Source organism: Stegostoma tigrinum, chromosome 7, assembly GCF_030684315.1.
Source record: "Stegostoma tigrinum isolate sSteTig4 chromosome 7, sSteTig4.hap1, whole genome shotgun sequence".
Taxonomy (NCBI): Eukaryota; Metazoa; Chordata; class Chondrichthyes; order Orectolobiformes; family Stegostomatidae; genus Stegostoma; species Stegostoma tigrinum.
Genome location: NC_081360.1, coordinates 6,500,726 through 6,527,290, shown reverse-complemented (window position 1 = coordinate 6,527,290; position 26,565 = coordinate 6,500,726). Strand labels below are relative to the sequence as shown.

General features: G+C 43.9%; 1 protein-coding gene across 9 annotated transcripts in view; it reads right to left on the bottom strand.

The window, feature by feature from the left end:
• LOC125454194 (insulin-like growth factor 2 mRNA-binding protein 2) overlaps positions 1 to 24,074 on the bottom strand; it is a 292,393-nt gene extending 268,319 nt beyond the window's left edge. For all 9 annotated transcript variants that reach the window (XM_048534702.1, XM_048534709.1, XM_048534705.1 and 6 more), the window contains exons 1-2: positions 23,891 to 24,074; positions 21,611 to 21,671 (exon numbers count right to left, since the gene is read on the bottom strand). In XM_048534702.1, the coding sequence (XP_048390659.1) occupies positions 21,611 to 21,671; positions 23,891 to 24,062 (233 nt within the window). In that variant the 5' untranslated portion in view covers positions 24,063 to 24,074. The remainder of the gene's footprint in view (positions 1 to 21,610; positions 21,672 to 23,890) is intronic.
• Positions 24,075 to 26,565: the final 2,491 nt, after the last annotated feature.

The window sequence follows — 26,565 nt, the reverse complement described above, 5'->3', positions numbered from 1 at the left end:
AGCTTGGAAGTGGGAGAAAGATCCAAACGAATAGTAATTGTGAAACAGTCACATGCACTACCACAATGGCATTGTGTTAGCGACTAGGACACACGGACACACACACACACACACACACACACATATACATACTCAAGCGGCACAGTGGTACAATGGTTAGCACTGTTGCCACACAGCGTCCGGGACACAGATGTGACTCGAGCCTTGGGTGACTGTCCTTGCGGAGTTCACATGGTCTCCTTATGTCTGTGCGGGTTTCCTCCCACAGTCCAAAGATGAGCAGGTTAGGTGGATTGGCTAAATTGCCCCGCAATGTGCAGGTTATTGGGTTAACTATGGTAAATGTGGGATTAAAGGGAATGGTGGAATCCTCTTCGGAGGGTCAGTGGAAAAATCAATGGGCCAAATGGCCTCTATACTCATTGCTGGGATTGTATCATTCTGTGTACACACACACACACACACACTTTGTCTCATACACACACGCTCTCACAAATATGTACACACATCACATGTAAACACACTCTCACAAACCTAGGTACACACATGGGTGTAGCGGAAGCGAAGAATCCATAATAATAAAATCTCTCACACCCTGCATTCTATCAAGCACTACTCTAAAAGCACACAAAATGGTTAAAGTTCACAACCACTCCCCATGCAGACAAGGGTGTGTGCCCACATGACCAATTACAGTATGCTGTTACTCAGGTTTTACTCACTCTGTGGAAATGCAATTGGTCATGACCGAGCAGCCCTCCTCCCTTGCCCATGCTGACTGGCAGACAGCAGCCAGAGGGTGGTGCACTCGGCAACTGCCCCCAATTAGAGTGAACAGCCTCACAGCACCAATATTCAGACTCTGACTTCTGTCAGCCAATGCCAAAACTAAATAAACTCGAAAAAAAAACACTTCAGAAATGATTCACAACACAATAAGAAAGGCTTTAGAAATATCTGGAAGTGTACCCTACACCTGCATTATAAAGCCTGTCATTCAGTGAGAGTGAGAGTGTATGTGTGTGTGTGAGAGAGAGAGAGAGAGAGAGAGAGAGAGCACATGACAGATAGCCAGATGGTGAGAGAGAGAACATGTAGGAGAGACAGAACGTACAGAGAGACACAGGGAATGAGAGTTAGTGTGAGAGACTGAGCGACAGCAAGTGAGAGAAAGAGAGAGAGGCAGAGACACAGAGTGAGTGAAAGAATAAGAGAGTGGAGGACTGTAAGAGAGTGTGAGAGAGAGTAATAAAACTATGCTGTGGTCTCATTCAGCTGTGAGGAAGGGAAACTCAATCCTGCCTTGAAACAAAGAACGAGTTTTCCAGCCAGGACTGTGCCAACTACATCACAGACACCAATGACATCATGAATGCAATTCATATCTATTTTCAAAAACAAAACACATTGAAAACCCATTGAGGGCCCAGAGCCTTGTGCAGTCTCCCACCATCTTTTGATGCTACTGTCTCATTGCAGATTTCCCACAGCATGGTGAACAGCAGGTGACAAAGGTCTGCCTAAATGTGTTTGTGCATGTCCATGAGTCTGTGAGCGCGTCCATGTGAGTGTGTGCATGTGTTTTGGTGTGTATCCATGTGTATGAATGTGTGTCTGTGCTTGCATGCGAGTATCCATGTGTGTGTATTATTCAAGTGTCCATTTCAAGTTCACTGCACTTTCCTATTTTACCCTTGGCCTGCCAACACCAGGGTAATGCTGCAACTTTCAGGAATTAAATATTAATCTGTTGGCCTCTGCAACGAGCTCAACCACAAGAAAAATACAAACAAGGGATATTCAAAGAAACAAACTGGTGTTTTGTATTTCCCATTTCTTTCAGCCGATTCTTTAGCATGTAAAGATATAGGAAATGGAGGAGGGGAGGGAAGGGGTTCAGACAGCAGCCTGGCTGAAGGTCAACTCTCCTCCAATCAGCTAATTAAAGAAGCTGCACGTTTTGCAATTGGATAGGCCAGTAACCTATAATAGGGGCTTGGAGGTGTGTAGTTCAGACAGCCTCCAAGAGCCCATCATCAGGAGTTGACAATCCAGTGTCAATCAAGATTTTGACCAGCACTGGACCCTCATGAGGGATGTGGAGTGTGTGTCAGTCAACTACATGGACAGCTCTAAGAGCTAGTCAAACTCTACTCCCTGCTCAATCCACAGAAATGGGGATGTCCATTTCATGTGCACTGCTGGGGGCATACACGCCCTCCCCTACACCAAAATCATTGGGGATGCTTCAAAGGAACAAGCATTTATAATTTATAACAAAGTGTGAAGCTGGATGAACACAGCAGGCCAAGCAGCATCTCAGGAGCACAAAAGCTGACGTTTCGGGCCCGAATCATCAGCTTTTGTGCTCCTGAGATGTGGCTTGGCCTGCTGTGTTCATCCAGCTTCACACTTTGTTATCTTGGATTCTCCAGCATCTGCAGTTCCCATTATCTCTGAAGCATTTATACTTTATCCAGTTGTGAAAATCACACAGTCATAGAATCATACACCATAGAAACAGACCCTTCGGTCTCGCCAGTCCATATCGAACATTATCCCAAACTAAACTAGTCCCACTTTGCCTGTGTTTGGCCCATATCCTTCAAAACTTTTCTTATTTATGTACTTCTCCAAATGTCTTTTAAACACTGTAACTGTAACCGCATACACCACTTCCTCTGGAAGTTCATTCCACACACGAATCATTTTGTGTAAAAAAAGTTGCCCTCATGTACTTTTTAAAATTTTCTCCTCTCACCTTGAAAAAATGCTCCCTTGTCTTGAAATCCCCCACCACAGGGAAAAGACACCCACCATTCAGCTTATCCATAGCCCTCATGACTTCAAAAACCTCTAAGGCCATTCCTCAACCTCTACGCTCCAGTGAGAAAAGGACACAGCCTATCCAGCCCCTCACTACAACTCAAACCGTCCATTCCTGGCAACATCCTGGTAAATCTTTTCTGAACCTTCACCTTCTTAATAATATCTTTCCTATAACAGGGCGACCAGAATTGGACACTGTACTCCAGAAGAGACCTCACCAACGTCCTGTACAACCTCAACATATTGTTCCAACTCCTATACTCAAAAGGCCTGAGCAAAGAAGGCAAGCGTGCTTAACGCATTCTTAACCACACCATGTGGAATGAGATGCAGTCAGATTCTTAAACATCCCATTTATTTTGTAATCACTACTAAGTACCACACTGGCTCTAACTAACTTTGTATAAAAAATCTTAAAGCAGGAAGGGTTGGAGAAACACAGCATATCTGCCTACAGGTGTGGTGAGGGAAACAAATGTGTTTCAAGGGGAGTATGACAGATCTGAGGGTTACTGGACCCAAACCATGAACTCTGTTTCTCCTTCTGCACAGATGCTGCCAGATCTGTTGAGTTTCTCCAGGATGTGGTTTTATTTCAGATTCCCAACATCCACACTGATTTACTTTTCAGCCAAGTTTATATTTTTGCCATGTCAAATTGCTTTATTATTTAAAAAAAACCCTTAATCTTAATCTTTACACTGGACCCTAAGTCAGCCTTCCTGCTTCTCTGATGCTGCTTGGCCTGCTGTGTACATCTTGTTATCTCAGATTCTCCAGCAACTGCAGTTCCTATTATCTCAAACAATTTTAACTGCACTGCAAAGCCTCTTCTATGGATGCCTACCCTGAAGAAGTTACCCTCCACCCTCCGGAAAAACCTCAGTGGATCTCTCTCCCACTGCAACTCTCGTAATACCTGTCTGTCTCCTCTCCATCTATCTTCTGCTCTATCCATCTTCTATCCGCCTCCCCCTACTTATTCCAGTACCCACTTCCCCTAGCCCACTTCTGAAGGGTCTAGGCCCGAAACGTCAGCCTTCCTACTCCTGTGACGTTGTTAAACTCCTAGGAGCTGAGTTATTGCATTCGCTCTGAGTATTCAGTTGACTTATGTTCCCTCCTCTCTCCTATACATTAGAGGTTACCATTGACCAGAAACTGGACTAGACTCACGATATAAACACTGACTGTAACAGCAGGTTAGAGACAAAGAATACTGCAGCCAGCAACTCACCGCCTGACTCCCCAAAGCCTGACCACCATCTCCAAGGCACATGTCAGGAGTACGATGGAATATTCCCCAACTGCCTGGATGGATGCAGCTCCAACAACACTCCAGAAGCTCAGTGCTGCCCAGGACAAATCAACCCACTTAACTGGCATCAAATCCACCATCTTCAACATTCACTCCCTCCATGACTAATGCACAGAAGCGTTAGACACTAACATTTAAATTGCACATTAAGCCAAACAGTGAACAGAGTAAACATCCAATCATATTGAAATATTCTCACAGAGAGCAGACTAGTCGTAACAATGTGAATTCCTTCATTTTTAATCTGAAATTTCTCATATCACAATAAATTATGCAGAGATAACATGGTATAGAGCTAGAGATAATGGGAACTGCAGATGCTGGAGAATTCCAAGATAATAAAATGTGAGGCTGGATGAACACAGCAGGCCAAGCAGCATCTCAGGAGCACATATAGAGCTAGTCAGGTTGGTGAGTGGCTTAGAGGGAAACTTGAAGGCGGATGGTATTCCCATGTATCTGCAGTCGTTGTCCTTCAGAATGGAAGTGGTCATGTGTTTGGAAGGTGTTGTCTGCGGATCTCCACTGATTTTCTGCAATGCATCTTGTAGATAGTACACACTGTTGCTACTGAGCATCGGTGGTAATGGGAGTGGGTGATGAAGGTTGTAGACAGGATCAGTCAAAGCGAGCTGCTCTGACCTGGTGCTGTCAAACTTGATGGAAATTGGTGAATCTAACCTGCATCATCAAAAACCTCTGTGAGGCACTGTTTTACCTCCAGCTTCCAGTTCCATTTCCCAACTTCCACCCATTGCTCCCAAAAATGTTTCTTTTTTTATTCACTTATGGGATGTGGGCATTGCTGGCTGGCCAGCCAGCATTTACTGCCCTCCTCCTCCTACTGCTCAGTATTTTCACTGCCTTTTTGGATGGCGCAAGCTTTGTGTGTCAATATTAAATGTTTTAAAAATAATAATGCAGTTTGCAATCATCCATTTAATCAAGAGTGACTAAGCCTGATTTTATGTCATTCTTCTCAGAAAAAAAGGCCAGAATCATGAAAATATCTGGTGGGACCTTGAAATAAATGATGATCCTTTCGGCGTGTATTCCTTGGGGTTTCAAAGGCTGGTCCGTCATCAGATTGACGAACTGCTGCTTCAAGTCATTGCTGCCCTCCTGCACCAAGGTTTGGATCATCTTGCCGTCCATTTGCCATTGTGCCTCGGTTTCCAATTTTGTTTCAGAACACCCTGATTAAAGACCAGAGCACACTTGATAATATTTGCACATTGCCATGAGTATGAAGTGTCATTGTTTTAGAGGCTAAAGAATGTGCATGGGGCAAATAAGAGGGAAATGGCAGCCACCGGGATTAAAGGCGAGGCAAAGTTAAAACCTCAAACCTATTTGTTCAGAAGAGAGGCAAGTAAGTCTTTATATTTATATAGCACCTTTCACAATATCCCATTGTGCTACCAAACTATTATACAGAAACTCTTGTACACAGCAAACGTATCGTGAATCTGAATGTTTTCCCCACCTCATCCAGTCCCCAAACTGGAATAATGCAGCTTGATGGAATACAAGGACAACTGTGGCTTCTCAGATAAAGACCGTTTCCGTATCCACAAACGTGGAGTCAAAAGTAAATAAAAATTTAGATGATGTCCAAATATTTCAATCTGCCTCGTGCTCTGGATCCCTAAGATTATGGGACATGGGGTGGGGTCGGGGAGGTGGGAGGGTGAAAATTAAAATCTTCGGTCTTTGCTCTTGCCATGGAGGTCTTTTGAGTGCTGTCCCGTTTTAAAGCACTATAGGATTCTGTCTATTTTAATCCAATGTTCCGAAGCAGATCACTTTGAGTTACAGAAACTTTTGCGGTGCCCTGTAAACACTGGGCTTTTAATTACACTGGTGAGCTTGACTGGTGTCCCAACGAATTCTGTTCCTTTTTTTAGATGCACCCTAATCAGCAGGAGCCTGTCCCAGTGTATTCTTCAGCAGTGGGCCCCTTCCAGCATCATAAAATCCCTACAGTGTGGTAGTGTGCCATTCAGTCTACACCATGTTGAGATTTCTATTTTAAATGCATTGCACCTGTATATTTTTCTTGTTATAAACAAAGGTTTTAAACTCCGAACATAGAGGGAACGAGGGTATGAATCATCTGTGATCTGACTCAACAAAAGGGGAAGGCTCAGTGATGGATTTGGGGAGGAGGGTGTCTTACTAAATAGACTCAAGTGTTCCTACACGCCCTCATGTGTTCAAACCCTTTGAAGAGTTTCTTGATTTTCATCTGACTGTGTGGCACAAGCAACCCTCTCTCCCTCAGATTTACACCACATCCTCAAAAGCCACAGCACATCCCGAGAACCCAACTCATGGCCAAACAGCACGATGGTCTCAAGAAAAGTAGCAGAAGACCCAGGGGCCAACTGACCATCAATCTAACCCCTACTGCGGCACTCTGGCACAAATCATCCTTTTCCATGGCATGACATGGAACCTCAAGAGGAAGAAGCAGCAGCAGATATGAAGCAAATGCCCAGCCTTCAGGTGGCATGCAATGCTGTGCAGGGAAGGCCAGGAAGGTTAGATCACATTTGAACAATCTGTGAGTAGCAGCAGCCAGGCCCCAGTGCTGGAGACGCACAATGCAATCTGATATCTGCCGAACCACCAAACGCATTGCCCTCAATCACATGTCCACACAATTCAAAACATCACAAAAATAGCTGACAACACAACTGAACCCTTGAGCAAGAGAGATAATGGGAACTGCAGATGCTGGAGAATCCAAGATAATAAAATGTGAGGCTGGATGAACACAGCAGGCCAAGCAGCATCTCAGGAGCACAAAAGCTGACGTTTCGGCCCGAAACGTCAGCTTTTGTGCTCCTGAGATGCTGCTTGGCCTGCTGTGTTCATCCAGCCTCACATTTTATTATCTTGAACCCTTGAGCAAAGTGTGTCTCCAAGGAAGTTGGTGGGGGGGGGGGGGGGGGGGAGCGAATAAGGTTGGATGGCTTCAGGGAGATGACACCAGCTTTTGGGGCCCAAGCGACTGAAGGCACAGCCCCCCAATTGGTGAGATGATGATCTCCCAGGGGGTGGAAACCAGGCATCGAGGCTAGAGAACAACATGTGCCTCACACAGCTCGAGACATGGAGCCAATTAGAGAAGGACACTTGACACGAGACCAGTTGACACTGCACTGTGGGTTGGCAAGACAGGGACATTCACTGACTGGGACAGTCACAGTCAGAGAGAACGTGCACTGGAGCTCACCACTTGCTGCAGTTCATGTCACTTCACGCACGGTGATGAGATGCGTGTGAGATGTAAAAACAAATGGTGTGGACCAGCAAATCCACCAACATGGAAAACACATGCTCAACAGGCAGCATGGGATTCTCAGACAGAATAAGGACACTTTCAGCAAAGCCATCAAGCTCATTCAAGACTTAAGCTTCAACGAGTAATCAGGAGATGAACAAAAAGCAAGCAAGGGTTTTCAGTATCGCCTCTGCCAACAAGCACAGTTATACAGTTTATCAGTGACAGACCTGAGCACATCAGTACTGCACCCCAACAATCTTAGATGGGTCCCCACCAGTACTGTAATCCAGTATTATACAGTGACAGACCTCTTCCCACAAGGGCTGTATCCCAGGGTCAAACAGTGACAGACCTGTCCCCAAGGCTATATGTTGTACAGAGACAAACCTGTCTACACCATTAGTGTATGCCAGTGACACAGTCACAGAGCTGTCCTCACCAGCGCCATTCTGCACTATTGGAACTTTCAGACCTGTCCCCAACATTACTGCACCCCAGTGTTGTACAGTGACAATCCAGTCACCAGTGCTGTACCCCAGTGTAACACAGTGACAGACCTGTCCCCACCAGGACCATTTCACAGTGTTGTACAGTCTCAGACCTGTCACTAGCAGTACTGCAGACCAGTGTCAAACACCCACAACTCTTTCTCCGATATATCAATGACATCATCGGTGCTGCTTTCCTCTCTTGTCTGGAATTGGAAAACTTCATCGATTTCTCTTCCAATTTCCACACTGCCTTCACTTTCACCAAGGTTTATCTCTGGTTTTTCCCTTCCCTTCCAAGACATCTCTGGTTCCACTTCTGGGGATAGACTGGCCACTAATATCCACTATAAATCCATCAACTCCCACAGCTACCTGGACTACACGTCCTCGCACCCTGCTTCCTGTGAAGACACCATCCAACTCTCTCAGTTCCTCCGTCTCCATCACATATGTTCAGATGAGGCCAACTTTGACAAGGGAGCCTCCAAATGTCCAACTTCTTCCTCAACCGAGGATTCCCTGGCACCATTGTTGATGGGGCCCTCAACTGGGTCTGACCCATCTCCCGGACTTCATCCCTCACCCTGTCTCTTCCCTCACGCAACAGCAATAGGGTACTGTCCCACTCGCATCCACATCCAGAAGATAATCAGAAACCATTTCCACCACCTTCAGCGAGATGCCACCATCAGACACATAGTCCCCTCCTCTCCCTTGTCCGCCTTCCACGGGGACCATTCCTACTGGGACACCCTGGTCCGATCTTCCTTTGCCCTCAACAAGCCCCACAGCACCTTCCCCTGAAACTGGCAAAGATGCAGCACCTGCCCACTCACCACCTCCCTCCCCAGTATCCAAGGGTCCAAGCATACCTACCAAGTGAAGCAACACTTCACCTGCACCTCCCACAATCTAGTCTACTACATTTGCTGCCCGTGGGGCAGCACAGTGGCTCAGATGTTAGCACTGCTGCCTCACAGTACCAGGGACCAGGGTTCAATTCCACCCTCAGGCAACTGTCTGTGTGGAGCCTGCACATTCTCACAGTGTCCACGTGGGTTTCCTCCAGGTGTCCTGGTTTCCTACCACAGTCCAAAGATGTGCAGGATAGGTGGATTGTTCATGCTAACTTGCTGACAGCGTCCAAGGGTGTGTGACTTAGGTGGATTAGACATAGGAAATGTTCGATTACAGGGAAAGGGTCTCAGTGCTCTTCTCTCTCTTCAGGTTCTATCCTATCATCTACTCTGCACCCCATTCCACTCCCTATTTTCTGCATATAAACCAATGTTTTCCCAGCTACCATCAGTTCTGAGGAAGGGTCACTGGACCCGAAACATTAACTCTGATTTTCTTCACAGTGGCTGCCAGACCTGCTGAGCTTTTTCAGCAACTTCTGTTTTTGTTCCTGATCTACAGCATCTGCAGTTCTTTCAGTTTTTAAAACAGTCACGTACTTGTCTGCAACAGTACTGTACCTTCGTGTTATACAGTGACAAACTTGTCTATAGCAGTAGTGTATTCCAGTGATACAGTGAAAGACCTGTATACATGATTGTATCCCAGTGTTATACAGCAACAGACTTGTACCCACCATTACTGTACACCACTGTAATACAGATACAGACCTGTGCTCACCAGTACTGTCATCAAGTGTTATATAGTGACAGACCAGTGACCAGCAGTACTGCACACCAGTGTCATACTGTGACAAACTTGTCACCATCTGTACGATAACCCTGTATTATACAGTGACCGACCTGACTTCACCAATACTGTACCCCAATGATATTCAGTAACAGACCTGTCAACAATAGTACTGTACTCCAGTGTTACAGTGATCTGTGCTCTGTACTGTCATTACAATCCTGTACCCACCAGTACTATCCTCTAATGTTAACCAGAGACAGACCTGTTCCTGCCAATACCTCAGCTCAGTGCTATACAGTAGAAGACCTGTTTCTACCAGTACAATATTCCAGCGCTATACAAAGACAGACATGCTTCCGCCAGTACACCATGTCAGAATTCTACAGAGACAGAATGGTACTCTGTTGTACAGTGACAGATGTGTTCTAAGCAATACCGTACCTTGATGTTATACAGAGATTTATCTGTCCCCAGCAGTACTATACCCCACTGTTATACAGTAAGAGACCTGTCCCAGACAGTATTCTGCCCCAGTGTTATGCAGTGACAGACCTGTCCTCACCATTAGTGCACCCTGGTGTTATACAGTGACAGACATACTGTTCTCCCGGGTCATCCAGTGCCAGACCCATCTCCAACAGTAGTGTAACCCAGTGTTCTACAGTGACAAATACAGATCTGTCCTCACCTTTATTGCAATCCAGCATTATACAGTGACAGATCTGTCCCCTCTGGTATTGTATCCCAGTGTTAGACAGTGACAGGCCAAATCCAATAGCAAAGTATTCCAGTAATATACAGTAACAGAACAGCCATGACCCGTACTCTACTCCCATATTATACACAGTTAAATGTAACTCCATCAGTAGTGCACTCAATATTATACAATAACAAATGTCCAAACCAGCATTCAATCCAGCGTTAAGCAGTGTCAGATCCATCCCAATCAGTACTATATCCCATGATTATGTGGTAGACCTATGTCGACCATTACTGTACCAAGGTGTTACACTGGAATACACCTGCCCCATCTGTGCTGAGCCCTAGTGTTATACATCGACAGACCTTTCCCAACGACTACAGTACCCCAGTGTCATACATTTACTGACCTTTCCCCACCAGAACTCTACCCTACTAGTGTACGGAGACAGACCTGTCCCCACCAGTGCTGTGTACCTGTGCTATACACTGACACACCTGGCTCTACCAGTACAGCACCCCAGTGTTATTCAGTGTGAGACCTGTCTGCATCATGATTGTTCCCCATGGTCATGGAATGACAAATCTGTCTCCACCGGCACAATACCCCGGTGCTGAGATACCCCCACCATCTCATTATTATAGGGAGACCAACCTGTCCCCAACAGCACTCTGTTGTACAGTGATAGATGTGTCCCCAGCAGTACTGTGTACTTGTTTTATATTGAGATTTATCTGTCCCCAGTAGTACTGCACCCTAGTGTTACACTCCTTCAAAGCTGTCACCACAACTAAAGTACCCCAGAGTTAAAGAGACCTGTCCCCACCAGTACCCTACCCCATTCTTATACAGTGACAGGTCTTTCTCCACCAGTACTGTACCCCAGTGTCAGCGACAGACCTCTCCATGCCTGTATGATACCTCTGTGTTATAAAGTGACAAACCAGTCACCACTCACACTATATCTCAATGACTTACTGTGAAAGACCTGTCTCCACCAATAATGAACTGATGTGTCATACAGAGACAGACCGGCCTCTACCAATACTACAGCAAAAAACAAAAATTGCTGGAAAAACTTAGCTGGTCTGGCAGCATATATGGAGAGAAACCAGAGTTAACACCAGTACTGTAGCCCAGTGTAACGTAGAGACAGATGCGTATTTGTGTAGTACTGGGATATGCTGGTCGTCACCACTATTATACCTCAATATTATACATGGTCAGAGCAGTCCCCACCAGTAATATAGCCCATTGATGTATAGTGACAGACCTGTCTCTATCAATACAGTATCTCAGCAATACACAAAGATGCACATGTCTCCACCAGCACCTCAATGTTTTGCAGAGACAGACCTGTCCCCAACGGTACTGTGCTGTACAGTGACTTGTGTCCCCCCAGCAGGACCATACCCTAACATCATACAATGATTTATCTCTCCCCACCATTACTGCACTGCAGTGTTATACAATTAACAGAACGGCGTCCACCAGTATTGTAGCCCAGTGTTGTAGAAAGACAGACCAGTCTCTACTAGCATATCCCAGTACTACACAAAGACGCATCTGTCTGCAACAGTACAGTACCTCACTACTATATATACAGTCCTGTCTCCATCAGTACTGTACCCTAGTGTTGTACAATGATAATCTTATCCTCACCAGTACTGTACCCCGTTATACAGTGACAAACCTGCCATCATCAGCACTGTAAACCACTGTTACAGATCTATTTCACCAGTATTGTAACCCAAGATTGCGACAACGCCGAACCTGTAAACCACACCTTTTTTTATACAGGGACAGACTTGTTGCCACCAGTACAGTACCACAGTATTACATAGTGACAGACCTGACATTAACAGTATTTTTACCATAGTATTGTACTGTGAAAGAACTGTCCTCACTAGTACTGCATCCTAGTGTTATAGTGACAGACCTGATCCAACAGCAAAATACCCCAGTGCTATACAGTAACAGAATAGCTATGATTGATACTCTAACCCAGTATTATACAATGACAGATGTAACCCCACCAGTAGTGTATCCAATGTTATACAATAGCAGACATCTCTGAGCCAGTGTTACACAGAGACAGATCCACCTTCACTAATACCAGACGATAGTTACGTGATAAAACTGTCCCCACATGTCCCCACCAGTACCGTAGCGCCCTGTTATGCAAGGACATACCTGTCCCCATCTGTACTGTACCTCAGTGTTGTACACTGACAGTCTTGTCCCAACCACTACAGTGCCCCAATGCCATACATTTGCACATCTGTCCCCACCAGCATTCTACATTACTGGTGTACTGATTTGCTCCCACTAGCATTAGTACTTCACCCTAGCATTATACACTGACAGATTCTGTCCCCACAAGTCCTGTATCCCCTTATGATACAGTAGCAACTTTCTCCCCACCAGTAAATCACACTAGTATTATACAGAAACAGACTTATCCCCATAGTATGTACCTCAGTATTTATACAGCGACAGGCCTGTCACCAACAGCACTCTGCTGTACGGTGACAGATGTAACCCCAGCAGTAATATACCATTGTGTTATACCAAGATTTATTTGTCCCACCAGTACTGCACTCCAGTATTATGCAATGATAGGCCATCCTCACTAGTACTATACCGAACTGTTATACTGTGTCAAAACTGCCACGACCGGCACTGTAAGCCACTGTTATAGATGTGTACTCATGAGAGTTGTACGCTAAGATCATACAGTGACAGCTGGTTCCCCACTAGTAAACTGCACCTTTGTTATACAAGGACAGAATTGTTGTCACAAGTACAGTACCCCAGCGTTATACACTGTCACACCTGTCCTGAACAGCACCATATCCTAGTCTTATACAGTAAAAAAAAGTCCCCATCAGTAATTCACACCAGTATTAACCAGAGCTCGACTTATTGTCATCATTCTTGCGCCCCACTGTGATACAGTGACTGACCTGTCTCCACCAATACTGTACCCCAGTGTTATAATGAGACAGATATCAATACTATACTCCATTGCCATACAAAGACTGTACCAGTCTGTCTCCACCAGTGCAGTATTTCGGTATTATACAGAGACAGACCTATCCCCAACAGCACTCTGTTGTAGAGTGACAGATGAATCCCCAGCATTACTGTACTGCTGGTGTACTATACAGTGATATACTGTGATTTATCTGTCCCCACCAGCACTCTACCCAACCAGGTCACCAGCACTGCACCCAACCATGTCAAGTCTATCCCCACCAGTAACATTCCCTACTGCTTTACAGTGAAACCTCTCTTCTCCAGTGCTGCATCCCAATGTTACATGACAGCCCTATCCACACTAATACTATATATCTCAAGGTTATGCTGAGACAGACCTGACCCCACCAGCACTCTACCCGAGTTTTACACTGACTGACTTGTCTGCACCTTTATTCTACCTCACTGTTAAACAGGGATAGACTTGTCCTTACCAGTACTGTACCCTAGTGTAACAGACTGACAGATCTGTCCCCATTAGTCCTGTATCCCCCTATTATACAGTGTCATCTCACTCCCCACCAGTAAATCACACCAGTATTATACAGAGACAGATGTACTCTCACCAGTACAGTACCCCAGTGTTGTTAGACATTGAATATCCCTTGAAACACTCGTGTTACACTGTGACAACTGTTTCTCAATCTGCACTGGCCCCTCTTGCATATAGGTTGAAATCTTCTTTCAATGTGGGTAGTCTGATGTTATGCAATCTGCTTTCCTTCAGTTCAGCTGTAAACATTACAATTTTACTCCTTCTGCATTACTTCCATTTCATGGACCTCATCCTGCAGTTGTTACATCTTGTGAAATTCTCTCTCCCCCAACAACCTCCGTCAGTCCCCTATTCACCATGTGACAATACCGTCTGCTGCTCTTCGTAACACTGGCATTCTGTCTAACAAGATTTGCTGCTCTGTCCAGGAAGTACCTGTTGTACAGGACTAGAAGAGGTGGGTTATCCCCTACTGCACCCCATCCCACCCCACCCAACAAGGCACTTTTGGAGAAGTTAAATTCTAAAAGCCTCTTATTTGCACTTCAGAAATCCACCAGAGATCCTTATACTGCAACTTCCAAATCCAAGATCACTTCCATCTAGAAGGACAAGGGCAGCAGATAAATGGGAACACCATCCCTTGTAGGTTCCCCTCCAGTCATTCGCCTTCCTGACACGGAAATATGTTGCCATTCCTTCACTGTCACCGAGTCAAAATCCTGAGATTCCCTCCCTAAAGACACTGTGGGTCAATAGCGGTTCAATAAGGCAGCTCACCACCACCTTCTCAGGTGCAAATATTGGCCAGCCAGCAATGTCTGTGTCCTATGAGTGAAACAAAACTTGAAAAATACTTGTTCCTTATTCAGTTACTACACCTGACTGAGCTAGCCTTTTCCACTGACTTATTTTACAAAATAACTTGAACGACACACACAGATACTACCTTTCCTCACCAGCCCAGCTGTGAGGTGCTGAAGGTAAGGTGCAGCAATTGTTTCTGTATCAGCTCTCAGTTCGATTTCATTGTGTAAAATTTGGCAATTCAACAACTCATGTGTTTTATTACAATTCACCAAAGAAAATATAACGGAGCCTTCAGAGAGCATAACATCACATTTATGACTATCTGATTGTTGCATCCTACAACTTGTGCAGACCCATTGCACATACCCTCTCAAAAGGAGACGTACTTTGGTGAAAATTCACGGTCTGCTGCTCGAAAAGTCTGTTTAAACAAGAGATTTCACCACAAACCTGAAGTATCATCACAAAAAACAGACTGCTAAATAACGGGGGTAAAATTCACTGAACTTTGAATCAGAAGATTTTGTTTCTCTATACGTGGGCAGTGTTGTGACAAATGAATAAAACCAAGCCTCTCTTTTCACTTGAAATTTTTTGAACTTATACAGGTATACAGAGAAGTAAGCGTTCTGTTTCAGCCAAAATTAAATCAAGTGATGAATAACAATGAAATGAAGAAGACTGTCACTTGTTTCCATTTGAGGATATCCCTCTTAATTTTAAAAATATTCAAAAATCTTTCATATTAGCAAGTATTTTTTCACCTTCTGTATCCAAATACATATAACTGTCAGAACACAATCTCAAAGCAACCAGTAATTAAACTGTGCATTCTACAGCGAGTCATTTTGAGAATTACAGTTTGCTGCAGAATTTCTTCTGACACATTTAACTTTCTCTTGTTGACGAAACTCAAATTGTTTCTCGGTTTCCAGTCAGCGTCAACACTTAAGAGCAAACTAAAAAACTTGGGGGAAAATACTTTTAAAAGCTATTACCTCCATTTTATTTGAAGAACTAGTGGAAGTACAGCAGACATAAACAACGGTATTTTAAATTCAACAGATGAAATAAACACTTCGCCTCAATTAATTCAGTGCTCGCTCAAATATTTTCCAAACTTGCTTTTATGAACAAGGAAACAAATCAATAATTTTAGACCACAAAAGAAATCCTTTCTTAAAACAAAAAAAGTCAAAAGGCTGTCAATAATGGAAACCACTCGCTGAAATTTTGCCATGAATCAATCCATAAAATGTAACGGCTTTCACCAGCTGAACCAGCGATGCCAAAGCAGCGACCATTAATGCCCACATTTACAAATAATCTCAGCTTCCAGGTGAAAGCCAACAAGATTTACCACTATCCCTGCCATACCACACAACTGCCTCCTGAACACACTCGAGCCTGTACAGGTGAGGCAATGACAAAGGCATTCTAACTAATACTTTGTTTGAATTTACATGCATTTGCTGTTTATATTTGTACATGTAGATATTTATATATTTGTTTCATGCATATTAACAAATGTTGACCTGATTTAATGTTGTACATTGGCTGAGTTTTGTGTAAAGAATAAATACATTAAAAGAAACTTGCCTTGAAAATGATTGAAGCGAGTTCTGAATGGACACAGCCCTAAGACAAACTTTTATCTTGACAAATACACTATCACAAAATTAGCAGTAAGGAGTGAAAAGGGGAAAAATAATGGTGGATATAATTTTTTTTCACCAAAAAGCAAATGCTGGGAATCAAATGAAAAATTGATCTTTTTTCTGTAAGTGTAGAACAGGTGCAAAATGAGAAATTGATGTGTTACTTGCGTTCAACAGAACTGAGGTGCATGATTCCTGCACTCATCCTGCCCCCTCCTTATTCTGCATGCTTCCAGGGCATTCTTCCCTTCAGGTTGAGTCTCCAAATGATTGTGGGGGTCGAGTTTATTTCCTGTTAATCATGTCTGCAATAGCATTGTCACAAAGTGTACCACGAGGAGGACATCTGTGACTGAAGGGCTCAGTGCAACCTTGCAAACTTTCTCCAGCGTTTAGGAGAGACATGTGCTACAAACTTACTCACTCAACACAAGTGACAGTGCTGTCTAGACAGCAGAAAATATGAGTCAAAGTCATCATCCCCCTTGCATAAATCCGATTGTTTACTCTGTGCAGCTCACAGCCAACAGCAAATAATTCACACGCTTAAAAGGAAAGCAGTAACTACATGTTTATGATCTAGGAAATAATTTTCTCTTGTGGCTGATGTAGTCCCTGACTGATAGCTGCTTAATTATCTGGCAAAAAGTTTAATATATTCAATATTAAGAGCGACAAGCTATCCCTACAGACTGGCTCAATATCAAATTTTTTTTCTCCTTTCTGTTAAGCATTTTTTTTGTTGAAATTCAACATCAAACTGACAACCCCAACTTTACAGTGGTTTATTTTAAGGGAGGGGTAAGGTATGAATAATAAACTAAATTTTATCAAAGTGGTCAGAGGGAGAGTAGAATGAAGTGTTTGCTGAAAATTGCAGGTAAGTTTGAACCATGAGCATTGGTCCTCACTGGCTCAATCAACTGCAGATCTACAGGAGCTACAGGAGAGGACAGGCAATAAAATTAAATCAAAGGTAAACTGATGGCAAACAAGGCAGTTCAACGTTCATTCCCAACAGATTTGCTTCCCGACTCTCAGCCACAACAATTCTGAGCATTACTGTTCAGACTGATCCAAAACAGCATCAGCACTATTCTAACGAACAGATTACTAACATGGTGAATTTGCACACAGATGCCAGAGGTCTTTATCTTACTTATACCAGCCCACAATCACACAAACAAAATCATGGCTGAGGACATGCTCAGCTCCCTATACTCTCATTGCGCCATCCTCTTAACTACTCCAACAGATCCGCAGCATGTAACGTTTGGAAACAGTACTAGTAGAAATTTAAACAGCTTCACCAAATACAGTTCCAAGTTTGAAGGGACAAAGTTTGTGCTTGTACAATCAGGTGTTTTCCTTGCTCCAAAGTAGAGCACCAAAAATTAATTGTTTTAAAAAATAGAGGTGCTATTTTCTTTCCCTCAAAAAGGCTACACTCGAAACTCAAAATCGGTTGACATTGTTTAATTAAAAAAGAACAGACATAGTATTTGACTGGTAAATATGCACCTTCCTTGTTGGGACAACCAGGATGAGTTATGGACTGAGCTGTGCACCCATACTGTACAGCGCAGAGGAAGGCCATTCAGCCCACTTTATCACCACTGGCTCATTGAGAAATCTATCCTCACTAATCCCACTCTCCTGCTTTACCCCACAGACCTGGAAAATTTTCCACATCAACCACTTCTAAACATTAGCTGCTTGTCAATGTTGGGCATTGAACATAAGAAAGAAACTGAGACATTGGGACAAATGAAATCAAAGAAAACAGAAAATGCAAATAAATCTGCCATTTATTCTCCACTAATCAACTGCATCTCGACTGGTCGTTCACTAGAGTTTGGAAAGGAAAATCGAATAATGCAAAATCTGCAGTATCATGGAACAGATATAGTTTTGATGCCTCTATAACCTTTTCTTGGTAACTGGACAACTTGTGACATGTTTGTACCCTTTCGATTTGACTTCTTAACAAACTGCAGCAAGATAAAGGCTTCTCAGGACTGCAGTATGACCACCTTAATGTGTCATCACAGCCAGAGGAAAACAACTTCCTAGACTCTCTTAGAAACTGAAACTCAGATCAAGAAAGGTCCTTTTTTTAAAAACAATACCCTAAGCATACCTCACTGGAGCACACAGTCTGTTCTCATCAGCTTCCATTAGGGTTTAAAAGAAGGTAATAACTTTCTGAAAGGGATTTAAATTTTTGCTGAATTTTCTCTCAGACAATGCATATTGAAATCTTACAGTGTGATACAACAGTTCATAATGGTGGAGGCTTGAAATAGTTTGTTCAGTTAAGAGAAAGCCACAGAATCTCAAAACCATTCCAATACGCAACCTAAGAGAAAAGAGAGACCATATCTTTACTCATTTCTTTTCCCTGTGATCTTGCAAAGGGAACTGCACCAGCAAATCAATTACACTCTACACACTAAATCCAAACTCACTCTCCTCTGGAAGTCTATCACCATTATTGCATTATCCTGTATTCTTTGACTCTTTTCATCTTTTAACGTTGAATATGTTTAAAACTTTAGCAGGAAGGGTTTGCACCTAAATTTATGTTCTCCATTGCAACACTGAACCTTTTCTGTCACAATCCATTGAATGACTCTTTCTGTTTCGGTCAGGTCACTATCATGTAAAATAAAGTCTATTGCACAAATGTTACAAGTCTCTAACAACAACCGAGCCTCTGCAGCAACAGCACTGAATACAAACATCAGATTTCAAACAGAGCACCCTAGTAATAGCAAATGCTCCCTTCCACTATGAAACAGATAAACAGGTATATGGAGGGATAAAGTACCCCACATCTATTGTAGCTCACAGTGCCCACGAGAAAGTGAAACTTGGTCCACTCATTAAGATTAGTGCCTGTCTTGGTCTAGTTTTACAGTGCAGCAGAACAGCCACACATACTTTCTGAAAACAAAAAGCAAGAAAACTTCATTTTTCTATAATTGAAGACAAGCAGCTTGGACATTTTCACTGCATTGCTAATTTTTTTTTTTAACAATTTCCCTCTGCAAAAAAAGGTAAATTTCGACAACTGCACAAATGGACAGTAGTCTAAGGACTTTCAAACTTCATTGTTAGTGTTTATTTTCAAAAAGACACTTTATATTGCCTTCGTAGACTTTCAGCATGGAGTTGGCCCACTTTATTGACACATCCATTACAATGACTAATATTCCGTGTGTGTACAGCAGAAGCTCATTACACACTGTGCGTTACCTCCATTTTTGTCTGACACATCTGCTGTGTTTTCACTTTCTCAGGTGACAGATGACCACAACTCGCGGCTCCTGTTCTGCTGGAAAGCATATTTTTTAAAAATTGTCAGTGTGGAGTGCCACACCTCCCCTCCTGGAGAGGGGGTTACTGACGCTTTAAAGTTCATAACAGTCTGCAGCTGAGTAAGTTCAGCAGCTGCTTTTACAGAAACGAGAAAGGGCTCTGCAGCACAAAAAATGTGTTTTATTATTTAGAATTGAATTCACTTGGTGCTCCCCAGTCCCCTGCTCCCACTAATTCAAAAGACAAGCATGGATCAGCAATAATTCACACTTCACCCCTGATACACGCAGTACTCTGGGGTAAAATTCACTCTTGCGTTCCCACTATTTGGGATGACTGGCAATCCCAAACAGGGTTAATTTTAAAAAGCTGAATGTGCTAGGACACAATTAAACCTAACTCGTGCAAACAGAGAAAAATATCCACACTGGAGAACATTCGACCCCCATCTTCCACTCTTCTTCAGAAATACACAAGGCAGGAGAGGGTGCATGTACAGATTAAAATACAATTCAAAGATGAGGTTAGGAAAATGGAGTTGGTTCAACTACTGTAACAGACAGAACTGAACCCCTCTCCCACAATTAGCAACAACCTAGGAACAGCAATTTATTCAGATGTGCCTCAAAGGCTGATACACACATACAAACAATGCACTCAAGATGTGTTCTACTACACTCGTTTTAAAAGCCGGTGTTCAACTCTTCAAAAATCCATCTGCCGCGTTTCAATTAGAATAACAACACATGGTAGAAAACACACATACACACACAAATTGACACCCTCAGAACACTGCCCCTAAATAGCAACAAACAACTTGTCAAGAGTAGACTGTAAACATGGCTGCCTGCACCAACAACCATCTGTGTTTTAAAAATATATCTTTTTCAAACTATGATAACAGCATTTCCGTTTGACATTGTTTACAAAATAATGCAAAAAAGCTCCCTCCTCCAACAGACAGGCAACACAGCTTCCCTTATCCCTGTTGTTTGACCTAACATGCTTGTTTTCTTTTGGTATGTATGTTCTGATACATTCTGTCTTTTCTATATTAATGTTATATTTAGTTAAGTATGGATGCATTCTCTAGAGCAGTATGCAAATTCTTCACAAAGGAAAAAAAATCAGGGATTGTGCACCTACATCACAGACTTACAACAACTTACTTTTTTGTTCCAAACTTAACAAGTTCAAAGTACCATATGCTACACGAAGTATTAAGTAAATGACAAGCTTTCTGATTTAAATGGAGCTTCAATCTTTCCTTCACATTATTTGCACTTTTATTTTGATCTGCTGTTGAAAAATGGAGATTGCAGTGACGGGAAAATAGAATAAATGAGGCTTGCTTTTGAAGGTTGAGGAATTAAGGAAAGAAACTAGGGGAAGTGTCTTTCTAATGTGCAGTTAGAAATACGCAATACGTAATTTTGGTGATTTCATTGACGCCAAATCACTGAACATTTTTGATAAAAACAAATCTTAAATTAACAAGACACATGAAGTTAGCTTCAAAGTTACTGCTCTTAGAAAGAAGAGGGTTTTCAGAAAATTGCACAAAAGGGAACTCCAAAAATGAAAGCCTAACTGATTGTCAATATTTATAAAAAAGGTGCGTATTTTCTTTTCAGATGCCAAAATATGATTTAATTTTGAAATTTTAATTCACATCGGTTTTAAAACAAGTGATAAAGGGTTTCACTATTGTAATATTAGTAGTCAGAACATACATGGCCCCATTTACTGCAAATTAATATTTCACTATTGCAATATTACCACCAACATACATGGTGCCACTTATTACAAACTAGACACAGGTTTATTTCAAATCTATTGGGAACTTAGGCAGGCAATAAATAGTCAAAACAATCCAATGTCTTAAGGAATATCTGCACAGTTACGCGGTCCACACATGGGACGAGGGAAGGAGATGGCAAACACACTCAACACGACAGAAGCAGAGTCAAACATTTAGAAAGAAGTGATTCAACATAATGGCTAACCTCTGCTTTTTAGGGACAGAATAGTCAACTTCGATCACCTTGCCATGAAGTTCCACTTTGCCTGAAGTTGAAAATCAAAGAAATAAAAATTAGTGTAAATTGAATTTTATTTGAAAGAAGGGCAAGTTAGTGGTGAGACAGTGAGTTCCAAATGTGGGAGCCTCAATGTAACAGCTGAATGTTGCCAATCCCACTGTAACAAGTTACTGCTCCCCTCCCCCTAAAACCTTCTGCTCCTGAACTAAATATGTTAGGGGTTGGGGGGAAACATTAAAACAATAAAAATAAAATATCCCTCCCTTTATCCATCCAGATTTTAAAAAATTCCCCCTCCATCTGAAGGGGCTTGAAAGTGAAAGCAGTCCAAGGAGGGAGGCATTTGTGGAAATGCAACTGGCCTGTTGAAAAAAGGAGAGGGTGCAAATGGAGGGGGTGGGGGACAAAAAGGCACAGAAGGAAGAAGAAACCCAGATGCCAGACAGAAGAAAGAAATAGAAGGGGGGAGGGGAATGGAGGACAGAAGAGAGAAAATGAAAAGAGAGATCTGAATAGATCTGAATACTCTTGATTAACAAAATGAAGGACGGGGGCGCCATGCTCTTGAGAGCAGCCCGCTTTTCTGAATTGAAATATTATTAAAATAAAAAGGTTGTTTTATTGTGGAAGTGATGGTTTGGGGTGGGGTGGTGAAGGACGGGCTGGGGAGAGGGGGATGGGAGTCTCAATATACCACAGTGTGTTATAGAGGGAGAGCCCTTCGTCCTTCTTTACCCCCTGGGGGTAAAGGGGATGGAGTCTCTCACCACCCCCCCCAACTAGGGTGAGGGGTATTCAGGATAAGGGTTCCCTCCACTCTTCCTTTCCAGCTCCCCCTTCCTCTCTCTCACTCACACATATATATATATATTCTCTCTCGCTCTCTCCGCTCCCCCTCTCCTCCTTCCCTCCGTTCTCATTCCGGACCCCGGGCACCCCCGGCCGGGACACCTCGTAAAAAGCGGGCTGCCCCCCTGGGGAGGGGGACCCCGGTGTCCCCTGGGGTTCAGACCCGCCCGGCTCCCATCAATAAAATCAAAAGGAAAAAATCCAGGAAAAATACCCCACGGACACCCAGAGAGAGCGAGAAAGAAAGTGGGTGGGGGGGTGTTGGGTTGGGTTGGGCTCTCCCTCTGTTTGTGAGAGAGAGGGAGCGGGGGACTAATAATCCAACTCAAATACCCCCTCTCAGACACCAGTCTCTACAAACACACCCTAATAAACACACAGGGAGGGTAAGAGAGGAGCAAGGGGTTGGGATGGGGTCTTCCTGTGTATGTGCTTACAGGGGCAATAAACCACCTCAAATACTCCTCCTCAGGCCCTCCGCCACACACACCTTCACAAACACTTAGACAGGGAGAAAGACAGAGAGAGAAGTGGGGGCTGTGCTGGGCTGTCCTTGTTATGAGCTTGTGTTGGGTGCAGGCGGTTATAAAAAGCTAAATCATATATCCCTCCTCACTCTCACCCCTTCTCCCTTCCCTCATAAACACAGAGAGAGGAGGAAGAGAGAGAAATCAGAGAGGGGGAGGAAGAGAGAAAAACAAGGAAGGGGAAACAGGCCATTTCAAATAACCCTCACACATCACTCCCTCACTTGTTCAAATACCTAACAGTGAGAGACCAGAAGCAGAGAGACAGGGACAGGAGGGATAACTGTCCCTCTGTAGACAGAAGTGACAGACCTCCTCAAATATCCCTCCCCTCAATCAATCAACAAGTAAACTAACTTATGTTTCATCTCTCTCTCTATTTTTACATTTGGCAGGGAGGGGTGCATAATAGATCACCATAAATATCCCCCTCCCCTCACACCAACTTTTACTCCAAAACATCCTCTTCCCTCACTCCCCAACAAGGGATCTTCCTCTGAATCGGAGCAGCTGCCTTTTTTTGATGTCTGTGGAAGTTGCATGTTGAGTTCTCTCCCACCTTTGAAGGTCCGAAAGTGTTGAGCATAAAGACGCCCGGGGGGGGGGGTTGGGGCTAGAGAGAAAGGAACAGGGAAACTTCAATCCTGTGTCCCAAGGATCCAGGCAGCCAGAAAAAGAAATAACAGGAAGGCAAAAGTTGGGCAGATGACCTGCTGGATATCCACTGGTGGGTGCCTCTGCACACCTTAGCCCACTTTTAGGGGGAGATCGGGTGAACTCCAGAGGCAACGGTCCAGCCCTCCCCTCTCTCTCTCTCTCTGCTCTCCGCTCTCCCTTCAGTTGCACGGGAAGATCCAACAGCACTCACCGGATAAGGTCTCGATAATTCTGATCGCCGCGTTCTCGTCGGGGCAATCCACGAAGCCATAGCCGGATTTGAGGAGGACTTGCCCGATGCAGAGCTCCCTCTGCTCGCAGAGTTGCTGGAGGTCGGCGGCGGTGACACTGGAACTCAGATTGCCAATGTACAACTTGTTCATGATCTCTCTAAACCAAACCCCCCCCCCCCCTTCCAACTTCCCACCTCCCCTCCCACCCGCCCTTGCCTCTCCCTCTTCCCTCCCTCCCACACAGAGCCGAAAATACACCCAGAGATGCGTGCTGAGAGAGAGATTTGTGCTCCACACTCCCCCCACCCTCCCCTCTCCCCTGCCTCTGCCTCTGCCTATTTCACAGAAATACACACCAACTCTGCCTCCAAACAACTCAACTGCTCCCGCACCGAGAGACAAAAGCTAGCGAGTCCCGACTCAAAGTGTCGCTTACGACGCTCCTTTGCTTTAAGCACCGCCTCTAAATAAATCAGACTTAAAAATATCAGAGAAAAAAAATTGGAGCCCACGTGGTGCTTTGCAAAGATACCAGGAGGATGGAAATCACACACACACACAGCAAGTGGGTCTCTGTGTGGTTGTGTGTGTCTCTGTCTGCATGTGGTCTCTACGTGTCTGTGATCTCCCTACATGTGTCTCTGCGTCTGCCTGTGGTCTCTATGTGACTATGTTTGCCTGTGGCCTCTGTGCGTGTGTCTCTGTGACTGCCTGTGATCTCCATGTGTATGTGTGTGTGTCTGTCTGCCTGTAATCTCTCTGTGTCTCCGCCTGCCTGTGATTTCTCAGTGACTAACTGTGGTCTCTGTGTGTGTATCTCTGTGACTGTCTGTGATCTGTGTGTGTGTCTGTTTGCCTGGGATCTCTGTCTGCTTGTGGTCTCTATATATGTGTGTGCGTCTCTGTTTGGGTAGACCGTAAAAGCAAGGTGGCAGGGCCAGGCCCTGCCTTGACAGAGAGATCTCTCTCCATTCCCCTATCTCCTCCTTCCGCAACATAACCCTCCTTTATAGTCAAGAACACTGGGACCCTCCACCCCAGGTTTATCCACTTGAAAGGCTGAGGATTTCAAGCAACGGGGCAAAAGAGCCCAAAACTTTGAATCATTGTCCATGAGTTGACCCAACCCAGAGTCAATGAACCATTGGAGACAGAGTCCATCACTTGCAAATGAAGGCACTGGTGGGACTGGACCATCTATGAATTGTGTCTGCAAGGTGTTTCGAAACATTTGATATCATTGGCAGGATTTTGAGGGGGCTATTTAACTCCCTCCAATTCTGGCATGGTGTCAGGCGTCATCAATCAGATCAGTTTGCCTTTTGATCCCACTAACCAAATTTTAGGATGTCGCTAAAAGAGAAGGTGAGGGAAATGACCACCTCCTAAACTGGGATGGGCCAATCCAGCTCAGTACCAACCACAACAGCCAGCAGTGTCCCACTTCCCCACCCCCGTTATCCTCTCAATTTTTGTTTCGATAATACCTAAATGTATTCAGGTCATGTCTTGAGGCCGTCCGAAAGGAGTCTGGAGAATTTGTGTCAGCACTCGGTGCACACAGCAAGATCCCATACAAAGCAATTACATCAGACCACCTGTTTAAGTGAACTCTGTCCCTCTCCCAGAGGGAGCATCAATAAAAGGAGTGGTTATGCTTGGAAATGAAGGTATTGGTCATCCAGGAGCTCCATCTTGAGGTACATGTAGTGAGTCAGACCAGGCTGTATCATTTGCACATTTTGGTGTTGCTGAGTAACTCCAGTATCATCTGATTTTATTTGTTTGATCTGTCTATGTTGATGTCAATTGACAGTTTTTGTTTCAAAAATATATTTTATCATAAATAATCATTTGTAAGTAAATACAAAAGGTCTAAATCAGTTTTGTACCAGATTTGCAGGGAAAGAAAAACAAACAAAACGTTGGAATTTTGACATTTTTAGAGCTCCTCTACAGTTGCAATAAACAAAGGCATTTTCTCCCTATGCAGGAAACTATGTTCGTTTTGAGGTATGAAAAAGGTCTGACAACTGAACAAAGCCTTATTATATTTTATCAGAAAAACCCTAGATGGTGGTCTTTTTCCACTGTGCCTTAGCGACAGGTGCCCCAAGCTTTATTGCATCCATCAGCACATAGTCCTGGACCTTAAAATGTGCAGTCTGTAATACTCAGTTGAGGTCAACTCTTTACACTGGAAGACCAGCAGGTTTTGGGCAGAGCAAAGTGCGTTTGAGTCGGCTGAACGTCAGCACTAAATTGATGGTCTCCCAGACATAGTCGATGTTTGTTTTGGTGTGCGTCCCAGGGTAAGACCATAGTGCACAGAGCCCTGTATCACGGAGTTGCTCAGGATGAACCCTCAACAAAAAACACTGCGTCTCTCTCCACAGCTTCTTTTCAAAAGCCCAGTTCAGAACAAAATGAGTGACAATCTCTTCACCAGCGCAGCCACTTCAAGGGCAGTGTGTGATAGCGCATACAGACCAAGCGTGTAAGAAGGACCTGATGGGCAACACCCTTCTCACCACCAGCCAAACAACATCTTCATGCCTGTTGGGGAATGTTCTAGTAATGAGGCATTCTGCCAAATGACTTTGATGGCCAACCAAAGGAGCTACACAACAGGATTCTACCTGGTCCTTTTCCT